Here is a 14580-nt window from a genome sequence, read left to right on the forward strand (position 1 = left end):
CGTGCTCCCATAAAGTTCTTGTCCCATGAAATGCCATTATATCATGCCACTCCTCACAGTCATCGCTGATCAATCTATCCGGCATAGTTACGCCGGCGACTGTCATATTGAGCACAAATATCAATTTTTAGTATGCAAAAGCAGTTAGCAAAGCCAATACCGAAACCAGGGAACTGGCTCCAAAAGGCATGGATAAATACTATTGCCGAATATTTGATTTCAGGGCTTTCCTTACCGAGATCTTGCTTCATATCACCAAATCTTTTCCTTCACAACCTTTTCAGGTCGCGGCCCACAGTATTGGCATGCATCGTATACCTTCACCTTGTTCCTGTTATCTACTAATTGAGTCAAGTTTACGGAAATTCGCGGCACAGATTGGATAATCTGCGCCAGCCGTTCTGGCCCTACTAGTTTTAAGTGACTTTTAAGTAGCAGTGACTCGGAGCTACTCAGGGAGAACTCAAACGGCATAACATTATAGGTATCCCAATCAGCAGGTTTCGGTACATCAACAAAGCCGATAGCTTAGCTTAAATATGTATAGAAATTTAATATTTAGACAATAGACGTCCTGGCGTTCATGCCTTGGGTATGTGCCGTTGATGGACCCTACGAAAAAGATAAAAAGCTCTTTACGGACTTCATTGTCTTTTTGACTCACTGATTGACTTTGCCACTCTGTCCCTGGAAGTTGTGACTGGCCATTTAGCGCTTTATCCATAAAAATGGCTTTGCACTTTCCGCTACCCTAAAACACCTCGAAATGCCAGCATTTACAGGGGATCTGAAAGCATTTTGTGTTGCATTGCCAAAAGTCGAACTCCATGCCCATATCAATGGCTCCATTAGCTTTGATACCATCAAAAAGTTAACGGAAAGGAAGGCAAGGCGCAACAACGTTGTGAGTACAGCCAAGTTGACTTTGTCTACAGGAACTAACCAGTCCGTGTATAGAAAGCTGAAAAGCCGTACCTAGCTGACTACCAGATACCTGAAAACAGTCTGGATGGCATCAATGAGTGAGTGTCGAAATCATTGTAGCTTAAATACCGCTGCGCCTCCAAAATCTAACAGGGCGGCCTTTCTTAGTTTCTTTCCTCTGTTTAAACTGATCTATCAGCTTACTGACGATATCGAGGCAATCAAAATAGTCACCCGAGATGTCATTGACGAATTTGCTAAAGACGGGACACGGTATCTAGAGCTGAGAAGTACACCAAGAAAATACGATGACACAGACTTGAAGACGAAGGATCTGTATGTTCAAACTGTTCTATCGGTCATCAACCAGCCTCGGGACGATATAGTTGTCAAGCTAATTCTGTCAGTGGATCGACGCAACACCTTGGAGGAAGCGATGGAAACGGTTGAATTGGCGATCAAGTACAAAAATCAAGGCGTTGTCGCAGTTGATCTGTGTGGGGATGTCCATGCTGGAACGTTCGAGACCGTCAAGCCTGCATTCCTTAAAGCGCAGCAACATGGGTTGAAAGTAACGCTTCATTTTTGTGAGGTGAGTTTCATTTTCTGCTGTGCAAGTGAGCGAAAGCGCAGAAAATTCATCACATCCCTCTCTATAAGGTGCCCGAAAACCTTCCTGAAGCACCTTCTCTATTGGCCATATCACCCGATCGATTGGGTCATGCTACGCTGTTGGACGAAGCTTGCCGCAGTCAAATATATCAGGAACGCATCCCAATCGAAGTATGCATGACTTCCAATGTTCTAAGCAAAACTGTCCCAAAATATGAAGATCACCATGTGAAGGACCTTCTTCTTGCAGGACAACCATTTGTGATTTGCGTAAGTCGCGCTTTTGACTCTGTTGATGTACATGACATGGATGCTCATCTTAGTATATTGAATGTGATAGACGGACGACAAGGGCGTTTTTAGAGCTGACCTGTCAGATGAGTATATGCGGGCAGCCACCGCTTTCACTATGACCAACCAACAATTGTATGAAGCATCGTTCGCTTCTATAGACGCCATCTTTGCTGGCGATGCAACCAAGGAATCTATTCGAAAAGAATGGAATCAATGGTATGAAAGAAATGTACACTACTTTGACAAAGTCTAGTTATAAGAGATAGAGTGTCATAACCTTAGTTAACTACTGCATATAATGAAGAATGAACTATTCAAAACAGAATACATGTTTCATAAACAGATAATGTTATCGCCACGGTAGAGGGTTTTGTACATTGAGCATGACATTTAAACTTTATGTAGAATTGGTATGAATGAGAATAAAATATCAAATGGACTTAAATGGAGAGGAACAGTCTCCATACACCTTGAGCGTACTGTACAATTTCAGAAGCACCCATTTTGCTTTCACCGTACACTCGGTCGACAAATGTGATTGGCACCTCTCCGACCTTGTAGTTGAATTGCCTTGCGCGAACAATCATCTCCATCTGGAAAACATAGCCTTTGGCGATAGTTGCTTGGATTAACTGCAGGAGGACATCCTTCTTGTACAGGCTGGTTTTTTCAAGAAAAAAAATGAAATAGATGAGTACAGTGATTTCATACATGTATATTGAAATAAAATTACGTACCGGAAACTACCCGTCAAATCTGATGCATTGGGTCGAAGCAAAAGAGTCGCCAAAAAATTTGCACCGCGACTATCGGTCAAAGAATTTATTCCAGCATGAGTGAAAATGGAGAAACCCCTGATGAAATTTGAAAGCTTGACACTTACCTTACTAGCTTGCGCTTCAAGTCCCAGCCGTATACACCTCCTCCGGTTTTGTAACGAGTACCACTCACAACATCGTAATCATGCTGCTTTTGAAGTCTGCAAAGTAGCATAGTCAGCATATATAGTATGATGGGATGGTGAACGGTGGTGCGAAGGCTACTGACCTGATCATTTCAGGTATGAACTTTGGCTGTGGGAAAGAATGATTGGCATGAGTATGCTTAGCACGCCTGACTAATTATTTGGTGAAAAAAACATCAAATCTCTCTAAAAGCTTACATGATGTGAGAAGTCAGCGTCCATGATGATTGTGTAGTTTCCGGTGGCAAATTGGATACCGTGAACATATGCAGTACCTACGTGAACATGATATGCAGTCAGTATTCAAAAAAGTGTTCGAAGCAGAATACAGGTATGAGTTCAGAATATTACCAAGACCGAGTTTGCCAGCACGAGGGCGTAATTGCTGTAAGAGTGATGGTTCGCATTTAAAGATGGGCCAGTAAGAGTCAATAAAGGCACCTAATGATCAGATGTAGAAAGGACAACTCACGATTCTGTCTTCGCCATAAATCTTTTGGAGTTCTCGGGCAACATCCTGTGTGCCGTCAGGGCTGGCATCATCAATAATGACAATTTCCCAGTCAATGTTGTGTTGAGTAAATGTACGGGCAAGCAACCATGTGATCACAGGTAAGTTCTCGCGCTCATTATAGGTTGGCAGCAAAACTGAATATTTATCGGTTGTCATAGCGTTGATTTGTGAAGTGAAGGTGTCGTCAACGTTGAGGATAGCGTGGTCAGCAGCCATACAACAAGACTTCAGGGGGTGAGGCAAGATCAATCTGGCAGTCAATGATGGCCACGTCAAATTTCAACTTCCGTGTCACCATCACCAACTTGCGCTGAGAGGAATTTTTTTTTTTAATCCCCAAATTTCTGGTTATTTTATTTTTTAAACCATGTCATATTTACACTTCTTCATCTGAATTATCTTTGTGTTCAAAACGCAGTCGACTAGGTGACGACGCTAAGGAAGCAAAGGGTGGAAGGGATGTTTGTACAGACTGTACGACGTGTTGATTAGACGACGACTGTTGAGCCAGTGTCCGAAGCAAAGTACGTTCACGCCCATCTCTTGGAGGAGGTTGTATAGCTCGTGAATTTTCCTCTAAACGCAGTGCACTTTTTGGATCCGTAGTCTGTTCTTCATTCTATTTTGAGGAAGAGAAATCGTGTTTTCCATATGAGCTCAAACAATGCCTCGACAAAGAAACTGGTGCTTTGGCCAATACTTTACCTGGTTGGGTTGAGCTCTTCGCTTCTTTGCACTTTCTTTTAGCTTCTCCCACCGTTCCTTGTATTTACTCATGAGGTCTTTTTGTCTATTGTACTCTACCCGTAACGCCATTACTTCATCCTCTAATTCCTTGATACGAGCCTGTGGGTTGGATGTAGCTGATGCTGCAAATAATACTGTTGGTAACAATTATAAACTTGCTACTTTTCGTCTTCACAATTGCTTACCACTAGTACCCTCGTTGGGTTTGGATGATTTAGATAGAACGCTGGCTGCTCCATATTGACCATTAATCATAGAAGATTTCATAGATTCCTGACTTTGCATAATCCGCTTTGCCTGCTTTTGCACATCGTTTCTGAATTGTAATATACTACTCTTCAAGACATTGCCTTCGTCTGCCGCCTTTTCCATAAAAATCGCTGCAATTAATATAACGTAGATAAACATTAATCTCCATTAAGTGTAAAGTGTACCTTTTTCCAGTATGAAACCTGTCGTGATAACTTATCCACGGTATTCTTCAAGTGTTTGTTTTCAATGGCGTATTCTTCTATGGTTTTGGATCTACTCGACCCAGACGTCAGAAATCATTTCAAACAACTATTCTCTATATCTATGTGAAAGTGACGTACGGTATGGGCATTTCGGAAGCGGTGGTATTATTGGAGTCGTCGATTATGATCTTTGGAGTTGATGGCGTCTGAGGCTGAACAACAAAAAATGATTCCATCATGGACGCTTCTATTTGATGTTGGATTGGGAGTTTGCTGAGATCACCTTGTTGTGTTGCATAGATATTGGTATCTTCCATTAAGGCTTTAGGATTATCTTCCTCGTTCAAGGGTACACTGGCAAATGCAACTGGATTTGAGAGTTTCTGAACCAAGGTTTCTACAGCATTCCAAAATTTGTTGAATGGATCCGAGTCGTCCTGATAATATGAAAAATGTTTACTATAAAAATACTCATCTAGAGTGTTTGAACAAACCATACATACGTCGTTTTGATCATTCAAAAGTGCATAAGAGTCATCAATCGCTTGAGAACCAAGCAAATGAGACTGGTGGCTGGTAGAGTATGTATTTGAAGGGATGCGATCATGATAACCGTTGCTCTTATGAATGGCTAGGTTGCTTAACCTATCGTTGGTAGATTGCATTTTGGAGTTGTTTGGCGTTGCTGAGGAAGATATACTTGTGGGCTGTGACGAAGTGGATGAATTGTCGGAGCCCCGTATTGATGACTGTGGTTCGTTTGCCTTGGCAGCTTTAAGAAATAAAGTCTTTGCCTTTCTACTGTGGTTCATCACTAGTAAGCGAAGTGTTTTGACAGCCTAAATAGCAAATAATGTCAGGACCAGGCTTTAGTGAGTTTGTGCCATTTATCAACCTACCTCTGGATCTTGGGCAAACACAATAGCTTTTTGAAATTGCTCTAGGATTCAAGTCAGAAAGCATGTTGGAACTACGAGAATTCGACGCAGTATTAAAGCATTACCTGCTGCTAACGAATGGGCTGTGGCAGCCTTATCCCATTGCTCTCTATCCTCGCAGTCATCGGCCTCATTAGCATATGCGTGGCCCTGTAACAAGAATAACTTAGTTCAAAGTGAATGCCATATAGCTCCAAGTAATGATACTTGCTGCATTGACAGGACTGGACGTTGGTGTCGCCATTTATAAGGTTAAAACTAAGGATATGGTGGATAGGCGAGGAATTAAGTCTGATATACTGCTGGTAATGCTCGTGATCGAAATTTGAACCTCGTGGCAAATTTCAAAGGATTGCTTAGTCTTTCAGACCAAATTGTAAAAACGTAAAAGAAATGGCATATACAAAACATATATTTATAAGCTACATGAAGGCTACTATCCTAACATTAATGAGTCACGAACTATGCGCTAGCAGAAACAGGTTGTTTCTGTTCCTTTTCCAGCTGAGCACGCTTGCTCATGGCTTGGAGATTCTTATAAGGAGTTTCCAATGAAGGTGGCAGGGTTTTAACAAAGCGGTCTTCGTTCATCCAGTCCAAACCGTGTTGGAAAATGTTGGCAGCACGATGATGTCCTCCTTCAGTGCTTCCAAAGGAAGCGTGAAGTGTGGCACGCTTATTGGCACAGTAATAGATGGCACGGTGCAAGATATTGTTGTTATAGAAGACGGTTTGGCCAGCCTTCAGATGAACCTGAAGTTGATCGGGCATATTGCGACTCAAAGGATCATTGACAGTGATTTCTCGTTCTTCAGCGGTTCTGATCCGATGGTGTGAGGCTGGAACAACGAATAAGCAAGATTCGTCATACAAAGCGCTATCAGGGGACATGCATTACCTATCAGTTAGCTACATGGCCGAGAAAAAAACACAATGGCTACTCATTTCCTTGTTACTTACGTATTCCATTGTGTTCCATAGTGAGGAATTTTAAGAAGTTCACGCTCCTCATCTGCAGGTACCTTTGGCTTGATGGCGTCACGGTGCCAGGGGAGATCGAAATCAGAATCTTGTGGGTTAACCAGCATGTTGAACAACTCTGTTACGTTTCCAATGTGTAAGCACTCGTTCATCCATACATACATGAGATACAATTAATTACCCACCGAGTTGCAATTCTTCGGGCTTCACTTCCAATAGCTCGCAAACGGCATTGATCATCTCCTCGCTACCATACCATTCGGCGAAGACAGGTTCACCGAGCTCCGGGTTCAAGAGATGCTGAACTCCCCACACGTCTGTTCCTTCGTTCCACGGGGGGAATGGAGTACCAACTAGTCGTCTAAAAATTGATGCGTTGGTAAAAAAAAATCCCTTCGAGTTTAGCATCGTAACCTTCCAAACCTCTTACCGTTCCTTCCATTCACCATCTCGTGCCTTCTTGATGACCCGTTCGGCTGCTTGACGAAGAGGCTCTAGTAGCTCAGGCTTGATGAGATTATCAATGATAACAAACCCATCGGTAGTCATAGCATCATGGGCGGGGCGTCCGTCAGTGGAGTATAACATTGTTGTTTGGTAAAGAAGAAGAAGAAGAAGAAGAATGTGTCATACAGGGTTTTTCGGGCGTCCAATTTATAGCTTACGAGGGGGAAATACCTGGTGGGAAAAAAATTGTGCAACCTGTTGGTTAGCTAATCATACGGAAGGGTCTTCAGGGTCTCCCCGCCCTTTCCCTTTTCAACAGCTGGCAATTGACAGTAGAGTTGTTTCCATAAATATGGAACATTGAATCAATGGACATAATATATTTGGATACAAATAAAAACTAGATGAAATGAAATATGTTGCTGATAAGAAAAAAGACATTTACAAAGTGATGGTGGGGATTCTCAAAAAGCCAAGTGGGTAATATGAAGCCGGATGCAACTAGAGTCAGCGCCTTGCCTTCCTCCGAGGATGCGGTGCAATAACCATTTTGATTCTGAAGTGAATTTAAGGTTCTTCATATACCTCGGTTATTGTGCAGATTCGGAACGAGAAAAAAATATATGCTAAAAACTCCCATCTAAGTTGATGCTGCGTTGGCATCGCTTGATCGATTCTCTGAAGCTTGAGATTGAGCTAACTCGCCAAGGTGCTGACCTACGTTGTGAATAAATTGTAGTCCGGGATGGCCTAATTTTGCGTTTAATTCTTCCACTTCTTTCATCAATCGATAGCTCTCTGATCCCTCTTGCATAGAGTCAAGGGCAAGCTTGGCATTTGCTTCTTCCATCTCTTTGCGTAGTCGCAAATTCTCTTCTTCCAGCCTTGCAATTTTTTCTTCCATGCCTTGCACATAATTCTTCTTTTTCTTACGGCACTCTTTGGCAGCCATTCGGTTTCGAAGCAAGCGGCGCTGACGACGCTCATCATCAGTTAGCGCTCGACTATTGTTAGCACGCTTGCGTTGATGTTCACTGTCTCCATCACCATTTACTTGACCAGCGGCAGTTCCATCCATATTGGAAAGATGCGGTGGTCCGGGCAGCGACGTGATAACGTTGGCTGCTTGGAGGGACTGAAGCAAAGTAGAGCTTAAGTTGCCGGGCACAGAGATAGGAGACACCATAGCATTAGCGAGAGATGCAGCCAAGTCTTGTTGACCATTAGCTTGTGCGTACTGCAATATTTGCTGTTGCTGTTCAGCCGTCAATACAAGGCCCGACGTGTTCTGAGCACTTGTTAAAGCAGCGTTCAACGCGGCACCATTGAGAGGTGAAGTGGCATGATTCTCATCAGAGGGAGATACAGATGGGGAAGGGGGAGCAGAAGCTTTCCTATGAGTTAGGTGATCATGTTCTGAATCACTGTCGGCGTCACGCTTGGAGCCAGTCGTCTCTTCTTTAACATATCGCTCGACCTCAGCTAGGTTGTGGACGTCAGCGGGCATTTTGGGATAAGAGCAAGTGGTTGACGTCGTCTTGATGACGAAGACAACAAAAGAAAAGAATGGATGACATAAGCATCTAATTTTTGTGATATAAATAAATTCATGACAATCGGAGATGCAATTGTTAGTTCGAAGTGAACATTTGCCCGTGTATTTTCGACCATTTCAACCGCGCGGAACAGTTTAAAAATATATTCTGCAAACCATCCATTATAAATATATGGAAAATGGCAAACGTCCTCGTGATATGCACGTCTTGAAGGAGTCTCTGGAAGCCAGTTCCCCAACCAGGGCTGCCTAACCATGACGCCATAAACTGCATGCAATTAATTGTGATAGTCCAAGGGCGATGCTCGCTGTAGAATGAAGTATGTGAGCACGCTATCATTTTCTAGGATTGCAAGTATTATGATATACAGTTTATGTGTTTATTTTACAAAAGCAAGACCACAAATAATAGTACTATGCAACATCGCGGATGGTTAGTGACTCAACAACCGCTTGCTTAAATCGATCTGGGATAAAGTTGTGTAATGTGCTGTGATATATGCACTATCTATTGAGGATGGTAGGCATACCATTTGCAAAAAGCTCCTTAATTGGTCAACACAAAGAGCATTAGTTTCCGTATTAAACACAGTGGCAAGTGTGTTTCTTTGTTGCAGTAAAATTGCCTTCAGTAGTACAGCATGGAATAATCAGCGTCGTCTTCCTTTTTGGCATCAGATGTGAAGATGTTGGCGGTGGTATCCGGCCGTGCTGTTCTTCTGCTGAAAATGCGCCTCGTTGTGGGATGGTTCCTCCGTATAGATGACTCTTTGTCGTCTTGCCCTGAAGAGTCCTCATTTGAATCGATGTCCATACTGGAGGGTGTAGAACGCCGCTCTCTTCGAGTTCGCTTCGTTTTGGTCGAGTCAGGGCGATGTCTATTCTGGACTAGATCTCGCCAGGATATCGATACTGAGTTATCAACAAACTTGTCACTATCCAACAAGCTATCGGTCAATGCAAAAGGGTTTCGCGCCGTCAGATCTTTCGGGACCGAGAAAGAACCACCTTGGAGGTCAACAAAATCGAATTCGTTGCCACCGTATAAATCGCATGATCGAGGTAAATCTCGGTAAGGCGAATAAGGCCGTACAAATAGATTACTTTTTCGTGAGCCTGGTTTTTCTTCGCCGACGTTGAGAGGGCTTGGGCTCAGGCTGCGACCATGTAATAAGCTTTTCAAATCTTTCCCCTCCAGTTCAGAGAGCGAACTAGTGGTTCTGTGACGGTGCATGTGCCTTGAAGGCGACGTCATTCTTCTCCGTATCGTTTTTTGGGGAAGGTCATCGATTTGCATTCTTGATTCGAAGTCCCTCAGAGTAAATGGTTCACTTGACGATGGGTTCGGATCTTGTGTATTGAGAATGTCCGACATTATGTTCTAAATGAGTTTGGCCGAGCAGTGTATAAAAATAAACCACTGGTTATGGAATTCTTCGAGTATAAAAACGATAACTTTGGCCTTTCACTTTGCTAAGTATGTAGAAAGATATGGCTAATCAAGCAAGGTATCGAATATCGTTATTTCAAGAAGGAAAAAAATAAAAGTCAAAAAAAAACTGTGAAAGCGTATGGCTGGCTAAAAGGATCAATGTCCGGGCCAATGAAATCGCAGGTGTGTTACAGCAGCTTTTGATAACCTGGCGATGGCGAGGATATCACCTTCTACTTGCCCAGTCCCTTTCATGTAGCTTTGGTTGACTTGAAACGATGTACCTATAGGACGGATCGCATAATCGGAGTAGCGATGAATCAGAAAGGAATAGCTGATTTGGATAGAACGATACTATTGCAAAGAGGAGATGCAAAACCTTTTAATTAACGTGTATAGACCAAAAAATAGAAAAAAAATAATCTATTTATTTCATTCATATTTAGGATCGTGAAATGCGTCGCTGAATGAGCTTTCATTAGCACATTATTGACCATAGTATGAAAGTACCAGCCATAACAGGTATAATTTTTTTTATCCATAGGCTCATGTTGAGGTAACCGTCTGTGAAATGCATGAGCGCAATCGTGCTGTAACATCCGACGGGGGAACACGGTGGAGTTGTAATTCAGTGAAATGCTCGTTGCAAATATGATGCTTCTGCACAGAAACTCTGTGTAGTATACCCTTTTTTGTGCATTTCAATATGTTTTAAATGGGATCGTCCGAGCACAAAAGCAAAGTCGGGAACATCAAAGAGGTTTGATTGGCTCTATTGAACGGCACTTGGGGGAGCTTGTGGTACTCTAATGCTTCACGGGGCGGTTGGACAAAGAGAAGATCTTTTTTTGGATACTAATCTCATTTTTTTTAACTGTAGTCTGCTTCTTTTTTTTTGTGCTTTACTGTCTCTCTTCACCTTCATTACCCCTTTCCACTCCCTTTTGATCCTCGAACCGTCCCTGCTCCTATTTAACCTGCCGTGCAGTAATGTAAGTCTTTGAACATATTTTTTCTTCTTTGTCCCTAAATTGACATGTTTGCCCTGGATATCATTACTTTAAACAGCTTTTAAACCAATGCCAGAAAGTAGTGCAACCTCAAAGCCAACTAAAAACTTAGTTGCCAATATTGAAACTTCAACGGAAGTGAAAAAGACTTCAGCAGCAGCAGAGAAGACTACCGAGAAGAAGACTACCGCCGCCGAAACTAAACAGACTACGGCTGCTGCTAAGACTTCTGGATTCCAAAATGCTGACACTACGACGACAAAAGCAGCTACATCTACTCATGCAGCTGCATCTACCCATAGCTCATCTTCTACCACAGTGTCTAGCAAAGTAGCTTCCTCGTCTGTCTTGCCAATCATTGTGTCTACTCCGTCCTCTTCGCTGGCCACCACCACGTCGGCTAGTGCTCTTCCAACTTCAACCACTGCAGATTCTTCATCTTCAGGAAGCCCTAGCGTTGCTGGTCCCGTAGTAGGAAGTATTGCTGGAATCGCTGTGGTTGGAGCTATTGCTTTCTTCTTCATTCGCAGACGTAACAAAAACAAAAAGACGCGCGCAACCCATGCATTCAGCCAATTTCTTAACGAAGCACCACCGCATCATGGTACTGGCAATGTCCGCGATAGTATGTGGGGCATGCCTGCTAAAGCCGATGAGAAGGATGTGAATAACGGCTATGCTATTTCCCCTCCGCCACCACTACCGGAGAAAGCGTATAACCCAGACTTTGGTTCTCCTCCTCCAATGTCTCCTCCCACGGCTTACAGTGCGTACGATCCTCAACAACATGTTAACCCTAATGCCGCTGCCTATGGAGGTCCTTCACCACAGGCTGAGTATGGAAACGTGTCTCCGTCTCATATGGATCATAATGCTGCTATAGCTGGCGCCGCTGTGGCCGGTGCAGCTGTCGGTGGAGCTATAGCGCACCAACATCATCAACAGCAATATCCAAATGAGGTGAATGGTGATATGCCACTCTCCGATCCTTACAAGCAACCGTCACCGCAATCACCTCAACAACAACAAGCAGCCGACCTTGGTGAACAACAACAAAATGCGTACTATCAACAACAATCTCCACAACAACAGCATCCCGATCTTGCTGGTCAGCAAAACGCTTACTATCAGCAATCTCCACAACAGCAACACATCGATGTCAATGGCCAGCAAAATGCTTATTATTCACCTCCACAAGAATTCCAGCAGCAACCTGGTGTCGGATATAATCAGCCCTATCCTGGGTATCAACAAGGCTATCAACAAGAGGCTCAACAATACTATGATCCGAATGCTCAACAGTATGGCTATTCTGCTCAGCCTTATTCCCAATACAACAGCATGTATATCGGAGCGGAGCATAGCTATTTCCAAGATGACCCAGAATACGCCAATAACTATCCTGCTGTTGCAGCAGCCACTGCATTTGGCCAGCCCAGTCATAATGCACCTGAACAACAGCAGCACAGCTATGAAATGATGCCTCAACCTTCTTTAACTCAACCACCTACTGCTGACCAAGCTGAATCTGTGCCAACCACATCTCAGCCTGAGCCATCGAGGGATGTTCAAACTCCTAATTCCATCACGGCACCTAATTCTGTAACTCCTGCACCTACTCTCCTTACAAACGATATTGGTCAGTCAACACCATCAACGGAACACTACGTCGATCATACTACACCTGCCGAGCAGCAACCTTCTCAGAGTGAGCCAGCAAATCCTTATGTACTTGACGTACCCATTGAGTATAATAACGATCCAGCACGCGAAACTCTTTACGGCCTTTCGGAACACTATCAATACGGCGGTGACGATAAGGATGATGGACAGGAGTTGAGCTCTGGACATCAGACTACCCAACCACCACCACCCCATCCTCCTGCACACAAAGGCGACTTGATGTAAGGCAATGGGGGCACCAACATGGATTAGGCTAGGTCACGGCGATCATTCAGTACTAGTCTCCTTGATAGAGAGCTTTCCATTCATTTCTTCTCTTGTCTGAGTTTCTTTTTTTTTATTTTTCCATTTTTGCTTTATCATTGTCAGGGATACTTTGAAAAAACACACGAGCATTAGAGCTTTCAAAGCTGTATTGATCAAACAATGCTTAGACAGGTCATCTAGGCGAACCTGCATTTCTCTCATTTTTTCCTCTGTCATATAGTCAATAGAATGTACATTATGCATACCCTCCTCTGGCGGGCTCTGCTTTCAAAAATCAACCATGTCTGTATTTTTAGAAAAGTGCAATATGCAAAAAATTATCTGGATATGCTAAATTTCTTGACGCCCAAATGATCGGTGTATCAAAGGGGACGATCACTCCATGGCAGACCGCTTTACTCTTGCTTGTATCGAGCGTTGGCAAAAGTTCTCGTATGATCTGCTCCATGGTCAGCTCTTCACCTACCAAGAGTGTTCAATACGGCATACGTTATGGAAGAATACCAATGGAATGTAGACCTTACCATCTTCCGTGCGAGGGGATACGCGATCTTGAATAACAGGGCAGTCGTCCGGTAAATACAGTCGCAATGGAATATGACGTACGACTTGATCATCGACTGGTATTAAACGCTGATTGACTTTCCAAAAGGAATCAAAGTCATCTATATTAAGTGCATAATTTTAATTTTCGGTACTCGAACACGGTCAAAGGGAGTGATGCATACTTGAGCAGAGACTTTCCCAAAGTTGAGTTTGGTCGCTTTTTGAGAGGTTCATTACTCGTTTAGTACTACCGTACCGTAGAAAATCTGCCTATAAATATGGCGATTAACAACTAGAGCTATTTTAATAGAAGCCCACAATGCATCATACCTCTTTGATCATGGACATGAAAAAATCTTGCGCTGTAGCCGCTGACTGGTCTCGAAACAAATGCGCCGCTGGGTAGTTACGAAAATGTACCTTGATATTCCAAGGTATTGATTTTGTATCTTCCATTTGCAGATATGACGGCTCGCTTATACATAATATATCATACAAAAGACCTAAAGGGTAGTGCCTTGATCCAAATGTAAGTAATGAGCCGGTTGTTTCCATTGTACACAAGTGTACTTACCATTTAAGAGGTTTGCCCTGGTACTCAAACCATATCTCCGCCGTTGAATCTGGAAGTGTTAAGCCAGTTGCTCTATACAAATCTCGAATCTCCTCTGTAAGCAAGATTAAATAAGATGTCCGGGGTACTTCTATCTGTTGGCGGATTCATGGTTAGAAAAACGTAAGGTAGAATGGCCGGTAAGAATGGGCAGAAAGCTCACAAATATGGAACTTGGTGTGTGCTCGGCTCCGAAATGCTGTGCCTCCGATCCATCTATCGAGAAAGCCAATGGAATTCGACCTTCCCATACAGATTTGGAAACGCTGGTCGACATGGCAGAAGTGAACAAGTTTCAATAAGGCACAAGCTGAGGAAATTTTGAGTTTTCCAAGTGGTGGTGAGCGCGTGATACAGAAAGCCTACCCATACATTGACTTGACCATCACGTTGCTTATAATATGGCTTCGAAAAACAGTATTAGATCCACTTTGATACAAGCAGATATTCATTGCTAGTCTTGCTGCCTAAAAGGAATTTTATCTGCAGCACTTCAACTGCATTGCGCCTGCATAGTACCCTCGTTTAATTCCTACTTAGTTGTTGTGAACCCACTATCAATCACATTAAAACCATGAAGACGAAAACTGTATTCTAA

General features: G+C 43.1%; 8 protein-coding genes across 8 annotated transcripts; 2 read left to right on the forward strand and 6 right to left on the reverse strand.

Annotated features, from left to right (window-relative positions):
* The first annotated feature begins 600 nt into the window (after positions 1-600).
* Positions 601-2177, forward strand: K450DRAFT_228241 (uncharacterized protein). The gene is made up of 5 exons (XM_051586884.1): positions 601-886; positions 958-1022; positions 1093-1516; positions 1585-1806; positions 1877-2177. The coding sequence occupies exons 1-5, from the start codon at positions 767-769 to the stop codon at positions 2081-2083; spliced, it is 1038 nt and encodes a 345-aa protein (XP_051447290.1). The 5' UTR covers positions 601-766; the 3' UTR covers positions 2084-2177.
* K450DRAFT_228250 (uncharacterized protein) lies at positions 2177-3600 on the reverse strand. The gene is made up of 7 exons (XM_051586885.1): positions 3267-3600; positions 3146-3179; positions 2993-3069; positions 2878-2903; positions 2714-2809; positions 2568-2636; positions 2177-2490 (listed from the first exon to the last, which is right to left on the reverse strand). Exons 1-7 carry the CDS (start codon positions 3522-3524, stop codon positions 2271-2273), a joined length of 780 nt encoding a protein of 259 aa, XP_051447291.1. The 5' UTR covers positions 3525-3600; the 3' UTR covers positions 2177-2270.
* A 1-nt stretch (position 3601) lies between these two features.
* On the reverse strand, positions 3602-5738 carry K450DRAFT_228256 (uncharacterized protein). The gene is made up of 9 exons (XM_051586886.1): positions 5660-5738; positions 5514-5598; positions 5410-5450; positions 5014-5349; positions 4649-4947; positions 4490-4580; positions 4241-4418; positions 4014-4171; positions 3602-3927 (listed from the first exon to the last, which is right to left on the reverse strand). Exons 1-9 carry the CDS (start codon positions 5690-5692, stop codon positions 3685-3687), a joined length of 1464 nt encoding a protein of 487 aa, XP_051447292.1. The 5' UTR covers positions 5693-5738; the 3' UTR covers positions 3602-3684.
* A 100-nt stretch (positions 5739-5838) lies between these two features.
* Positions 5839-7201, reverse strand: K450DRAFT_228260 (uncharacterized protein). The gene is made up of 4 exons (XM_051586887.1): positions 6860-7201; positions 6615-6790; positions 6409-6547; positions 5839-6325 (listed from the first exon to the last, which is right to left on the reverse strand). The coding sequence occupies exons 1-4, from the start codon at positions 7015-7017 to the stop codon at positions 5911-5913; spliced, it is 888 nt and encodes a 295-aa protein (XP_051447293.1). The 5' UTR covers positions 7018-7201; the 3' UTR covers positions 5839-5910.
* Positions 7202-7216: 15 nt separating this feature from the next.
* Positions 7217-8389, reverse strand: K450DRAFT_297999 (uncharacterized protein). The gene has a single exon (XM_051593679.1). It carries the CDS (start codon positions 8381-8383, stop codon positions 7517-7519), a length of 867 nt encoding a protein of 288 aa, XP_051447389.1. The 5' UTR covers positions 8384-8389; the 3' UTR covers positions 7217-7516.
* Positions 8390-8787: 398 nt separating this feature from the next.
* Positions 8788-9962, reverse strand: K450DRAFT_228262 (uncharacterized protein). Its single transcript, XM_051586888.1, has one exon. It carries the CDS (start codon positions 9804-9806, stop codon positions 9060-9062), a length of 747 nt encoding a protein of 248 aa, XP_051447294.1. The 5' UTR covers positions 9807-9962; the 3' UTR covers positions 8788-9059.
* A 927-nt stretch (positions 9963-10889) lies between these two features.
* K450DRAFT_228266 (uncharacterized protein) lies at positions 10890-12802 on the forward strand. Its single transcript, XM_051586889.1, has one exon. The coding sequence runs from the start codon at positions 10943-10945 to the stop codon at positions 12779-12781; it is 1839 nt and encodes a 612-aa protein (XP_051447295.1). The 5' UTR covers positions 10890-10942; the 3' UTR covers positions 12782-12802.
* A 196-nt stretch (positions 12803-12998) lies between these two features.
* K450DRAFT_228269 (uncharacterized protein) lies at positions 12999-14528 on the reverse strand. Its single transcript, XM_051586890.1, has 6 exons — positions 14146-14528; positions 13944-14077; positions 13700-13886; positions 13552-13639; positions 13348-13488; positions 12999-13285 (listed from the first exon to the last, which is right to left on the reverse strand). The coding sequence occupies exons 1-6, from the start codon at positions 14257-14259 to the stop codon at positions 13116-13118; spliced, it is 834 nt and encodes a 277-aa protein (XP_051447296.1). The 5' UTR covers positions 14260-14528; the 3' UTR covers positions 12999-13115.
* Between the last annotated feature and the right edge of the window lie 52 nt (positions 14529-14580).

This window comes from Umbelopsis ramanniana, assembly GCF_025399195.1.
Source record: "Umbelopsis ramanniana AG unplaced genomic scaffold K450scaffold_10, whole genome shotgun sequence".
Classification (NCBI taxonomy): domain Eukaryota; kingdom Fungi; phylum Mucoromycota; class Umbelopsidomycetes; order Umbelopsidales; family Umbelopsidaceae; genus Umbelopsis; species Umbelopsis ramanniana.

Bases quoted from the DNA above. Each gene is read 5' to 3' on its own strand.
- K450DRAFT_228250 (XM_051586885.1), bottom strand. From the start codon at position 3,524: ATGGCTGCTGACCACGCTATCCTCAACGTTGACGACACCTTCACTTCA. The intron at 2,904-2,992 runs GTAAGCTTTTAG...TCTTTCCCACAG, and splicing joins ACGCTGACTTCTCACATCAT to CCAAAGTTCATACCTGAAAT. The intron at 2,491-2,567 runs GTACGTAATTTT...TGAAAAAACCAG, and splicing joins GATTTGACGGGTAGTTTCCG to CCTGTACAAGAAGGATGTCC.
- K450DRAFT_297999 (XM_051593679.1), bottom strand. From the start codon at position 8,383: ATGCCCGCTGACGTCCACAACCTAGCTGAGGTCGAGCGATATGTTAAA.
- K450DRAFT_228241 (XM_051586884.1), top strand. From the start codon at position 767: ATGCCAGCATTTACAGGGGATCTGAAAGCATTTTGTGTTGCATTGCCA. The intron at 1,023-1,092 runs GTGAGTGTCGAA...GGCCTTTCTTAG, and splicing joins AGTCTGGATGGCATCAATGA to TTTCTTTCCTCTGTTTAAAC. The intron at 1,807-1,876 runs GTAAGTCGCGCT...TGAATGTGATAG, and splicing joins GACAACCATTTGTGATTTGC to ACGGACGACAAGGGCGTTTT.
- K450DRAFT_228262 (XM_051586888.1), bottom strand. From the start codon at position 9,806: ATGTCGGACATTCTCAATACACAAGATCCGAACCCATCGTCAAGTGAA.
- K450DRAFT_228266 (XM_051586889.1), top strand. From the start codon at position 10,943: ATGCCAGAAAGTAGTGCAACCTCAAAGCCAACTAAAAACTTAGTTGCC.
- K450DRAFT_228269 (XM_051586890.1), bottom strand. From the start codon at position 14,259: ATGTCGACCAGCGTTTCCAAATCTGTATGGGAAGGTCGAATTCCATTG. The intron at 13,489-13,551 runs GTATGCATCACT...CACTTAATATAG, and splicing joins TTGGGAAAGTCTCTGCTCAA to ATGACTTTGATTCCTTTTGG. The intron at 13,286-13,347 runs GTAAGGTCTACA...CACTCTTGGTAG, and splicing joins ATCCCCTCGCACGGAAGATG to GTGAAGAGCTGACCATGGAG.
- K450DRAFT_228260 (XM_051586887.1), bottom strand. From the start codon at position 7,017: ATGTTATACTCCACTGACGGACGCCCCGCCCATGATGCTATGACTACC. The intron at 6,791-6,859 runs GTAAGAGGTTTG...ATCAATTTTTAG, and splicing joins GATGGTGAATGGAAGGAACG to ACGACTAGTTGGTACTCCAT. The intron at 6,548-6,614 runs GTGGGTAATTAA...GAAACGTAACAG, and splicing joins GCCCGAAGAATTGCAACTCG to AGTTGTTCAACATGCTGGTT.
- K450DRAFT_228256 (XM_051586886.1), bottom strand. From the start codon at position 5,692: ATGGCGACACCAACGTCCAGTCCTGTCAATGCA. The intron at 5,451-5,513 runs GTAATGCTTTAA...CTTGAATCCTAG, and splicing joins AGCCCATTCGTTAGCAGCAG to AGCAATTTCAAAAAGCTATT. The intron at 4,419-4,489 runs GTACACTTTACA...TTTATGGAAAAG, and splicing joins AGGTTTCATACTGGAAAAAG to GCGGCAGACGAAGGCAATGT.